At 37.2% G+C, this 4,040-nt stretch overlaps 1 protein-coding gene across 1 annotated transcript; it reads left to right on the top strand.

The window, feature by feature from the left end:
• Nucleotides 1-274: 274 nt before the first annotated feature.
• On the top strand, nucleotides 275-3,358 carry TM35_000261460 (uncharacterized protein; the record flags this gene model as incomplete). The annotated part of the gene is made up of 1 exon (XM_029027883.1): nucleotides 275-3,358. The coding sequence occupies one exon, from the start codon at nucleotides 275-277 to the stop codon at nucleotides 3,356-3,358; it is 3,084 nt and encodes a 1,027-aa protein (XP_028880760.1).
• Nucleotides 3,359-4,040: the final 682 nt, after the last annotated feature.

Raw genomic sequence — 4,040 nt, 5'->3', positions numbered from 1 at the left:
TTTATATATTATTTGTGATTTAGTCTCTCGTTGACTTCCTTAGGATCCTGGAAAAAAAACAAAGAGAGGACTGGAAGGAATAGGCGTAGAGAAAAAGATCAAATATCAGCGACGAGAACATCGCACATACACACAGACACAAAGGATAGAGTAAAACAACAAGAACAAATATATATATATATATATATATATATATATATATATAAAGGAGATTATTATTATTACTATTACTATTAGTATACATATCTATCTATCTATCTATATATATATATATATGAAAAGTGAAAAACCACACCACACGCTTGCTGATATATGGCGAGATAAAGGTAATATAAGAACACCGGCATGCATACCACCAAATCTACTACACTTTACGTATCCCTATTCTTGTTCTTCTTCTTCCTCTGCTGCTGTTGCTGCTACTACTAATACTACTAATACTAGTAATAATAATAATAGTAATATTACTACTACAGCAACAAATACGGTTATGAGTAAACAGCATACCACTATGAACACAGCGGCTAAACCCACAACTACACGCCGCACACCATCAGGCGTTCCTACACTACATCTAAACTTTGGCGAAAACTACGGTAAGAGTAGACATCATCAGAGTCGTGGAAACAGTAAAGAACTTACAGTTTCTCATAGTCAAGGTACACGTCGTGCGAGACGGATATCTACAGCCATGTCTAGTCCATCCAGTACTAGAACTATTACAAATGCCAATGCTACTATTACTACTAATGCTAGTAGTAGTAATAATCTTAGTAGGAAATCATCTGTGATCATTTCACCCACAAATATGAGTCTTCCACCTACAAACAAATCCCGAATGAAGCGTCAAGGCACATATAATAGTTTACATTCACATCCCAGTGAACCGCACTCACCTGTGGGGTCCAGAATGATTTCTCATCGTGATAGTATTACAACAGGAGGAACAGAAAAAACACATATCTTATCAAGTACAAAACGTAGTGAGCCATCTAGGCGAATAAAAGTTGTTGGTCGTGTTCTGTTCAATGATGAGAATAGACACAGTGTAGAGAAGAGTAATAGTGAAAGAGATGGAAAAGGAGGAGATGAGGAGAGAGGCGATTTCATTAGGAATTTTTCACACGCCCAAACACTCTTAACGATGCCGGAATTCCGAGAAGGATCTCAACAAGATCAAGCGATTAGTAATGGAGGAGGAGTAGGAGGAGGAAGATTTAGAAGAATTAGCACAAGTCTATCTACAGTAGGAGGAACAACAGGGATAAGAAGTACAGTCAAAATGAAAATGAATAAAGAAGAAAAAATAGAAGATTATAGTAGTATGGCCTCTGGTTCTCGTAGTTATGTTGGAGCGGCTGTTGGAAGTTCTGGTCAAAAACCATTTATTCGATTGGCAAGTCGTGGAGGATCTTTTTTTCGAGTAATGCCTCCATTAGCCGCACATGAAACGAGTGAAGATTCCCGTTTTCAGAATAGACAAGTTAGTAGTCCTAATCGTGATTCCAGTAAATGTATGAGTTCCAAAAGTACCCTGGTAGAAAGAGATAGTAATACTATTTGTATACCTCCCAACTCTGTGTTTATATGTAATGATCGTGTGGAAGAAAAAAAGAAAAAAGAGGATAGGAAAAGAAATCTCAAACAAACATTAATGGAGGGAATGGAGTTGCAGCAACAACAACAACAACAGACAACAGTGCCTTTTAAACGTGCAAACACAACAGCTGTGACCTCATCTAGTTGGAGTTCTACCAATAGAAGTAAATATCTTGCAAATGCTGGTTCTACGACTCATATTACTCATAGTAATACTATTAATACTACTACTAATACTACTACTAATACTAATACTAATACTACTAGGACTAGTACGAGTAATAATACGGATTCTAGTGTTGGGTATCAAGGATCTTTTAATCCTCTGGAAAGACCGTTATCACGTCAAGTTAGTCAATTATGCCTTACAGTCCTTAAAGAACGTGAACTGCGACTTAAGCAGCAGAAATCTATGAATGACGTTATTCCACTTAATATCACTGACCCCAAACAACAACAACGACGAGAAAGACGAGAAAAAGAAAAAGAGAAAGAGAAAGAGAAGGAAGAACAACAACAACGAGAAAAAGAAAAAGAGAAAGAGAAAGAGAAGGAAGAAGAAAAAGAACAACCATCATCTAGTTCTCCTCTCTATAGTCCTCCAGCCTCTACTATTCACTTGCAGGGTTCCGATAGTGGCGTACTGGGAAAGTTTGTTTCTGCTTCTTCTGTACTCCATTGTGTGAGAGGTGTGTTGGAAACACGTCGAACCTCACATTTACGTGAACATCATACTTCTTCTACTATAGTAAAGACAACAACAACGTCAACAACTATTAATAATAATACTACTATTAATAATAGTACTACTACTGGTAAGTCTTCTTCTTCCCCTATTAGGGAATCCAATAATGTTGTGTATAAAGTGAGTAGTAGTAGTAGTAGTGGTTCCACTGGAAATACAGCTCCTGTGGAGGAGGCGGCGAGTCGTACAGTGTTAACAGATCAATCAACAACAAAAACAAAAACAACAACAAAAGTAGTTGCTGCCACTAAACCCATTATTAGTACCAAATCTCATATACCGGGTGAGATTGTAGAAGCCGCACCAGTACCACTACCAACATCCACATCCACAACATCACTAGTAGAAGCGACCACAACGACGATATCAAGTAGTGAATCCAGCAGAGAAGCAACGGAAGTGCCAACAGCGGAGATCACAACAGAGGTGAAGTCTAACAACATCCATCCAGCATCCCACTATCATTATCATAATAATAATAATAATAATAATAATAATAATAATAATAATAATAATAATAATAATAATAATAATAATATTAGTATAGAGGCCTTCGAGTTGGATATAGAAGAGTGGGATGCGGATGAGGATACCTGGTGGTCCTTTCATGCCTACTGGTGTGGAAGTGAAGATCATCACTTCCCACCAACCGTTATTCCGCCTTTTGTTCCTCCACTGAATCTCACTCGTGTGTGTGTGCCGGATGATAGCACGACTTTCTCTTCTTATGCCATTCCACTCCCAACACCCACAACGGCATTTATAGAGAGTCGAAAGGGATTGCGGGTGCGAACACGGCAACGTGCCCATACCCGGTCTGGGGCCTTTACGGATAAAAGTGATGCCCTCGCCGGGGGCCGGGGGGCGGAGCGGGAGGCGAATCAATTAGCACGAAAGGCACAAATTAATTTATTGTTGTTGGAATCACATGAAAGACGGGCACGGCGATTACTCATTCATGAGGAGTCGGCCGCGTGGAAGAGTGTGGCGGACTATTCACCTTTTATATGCTAGTAAATCTATGCAGCCGTAAAATTGGGTAACATAGCAATGATATTATATATTGTATATATATATATATATATGTCTGTATTTCACTATGAAAAGAATAAAATGAGAAAGAAAAGAAGTTAGGAAAGAGTGAAGGACGATGGAAGGGGGAAAAAAAAAGAAAAGAATACTTCTAGGGAATGCTATCGTCTGCGTGTGTGTGTGAACACAATGATGTTAAGTTATTTAGAGACAAGAAGAAGAAGAAGAAGAAAAAGGAAGAAAAAAAAAAGAGTGAAAGCAACAAAATATATGAGAAAAAGGTACTCCTTTTTTTTGTGATTTAATATACGTTCCTTTACAAGGGGGAATTTGCATTTGTTTTTTTCATTATTATTAATATTGATATTATTGATATTGATATTGATATTATTATTGATATTGTCGTTTCTCTGCGTTACCCCTTTTTCTTTTTCTTTTCTTTTTTGCTCTTTTCTTATATTGTGCTTGGATCATTGTAAATGGGCGTCTCCACACCTTTATATATCTCTTTATGTATCTCTTTTATTTATCTATTTATCTATTTATCTATCTATATGTTTATTTTTGCCTCAGATACCTTACTCTTCTTTTTCTCTTCTTCTTGGAGTGAAGAGAAACCACGAAAAAGAAAAAAAAAAGTAGAAAAAAATGAAAAAAAGAGTGC

Source organism: Trypanosoma theileri (assembly GCF_002087225.1).
Source record: "Trypanosoma theileri isolate Edinburgh chromosome Unknown TM35_Tth_26_V1, whole genome shotgun sequence".
NCBI classification, from domain to species: domain Eukaryota; phylum Euglenozoa; class Kinetoplastea; order Trypanosomatida; family Trypanosomatidae; genus Trypanosoma; species Trypanosoma theileri.
The sequence above is the reverse complement of the archived record's forward strand: the minus strand, read 5'-3'. Positions and strand labels throughout refer to the sequence as shown.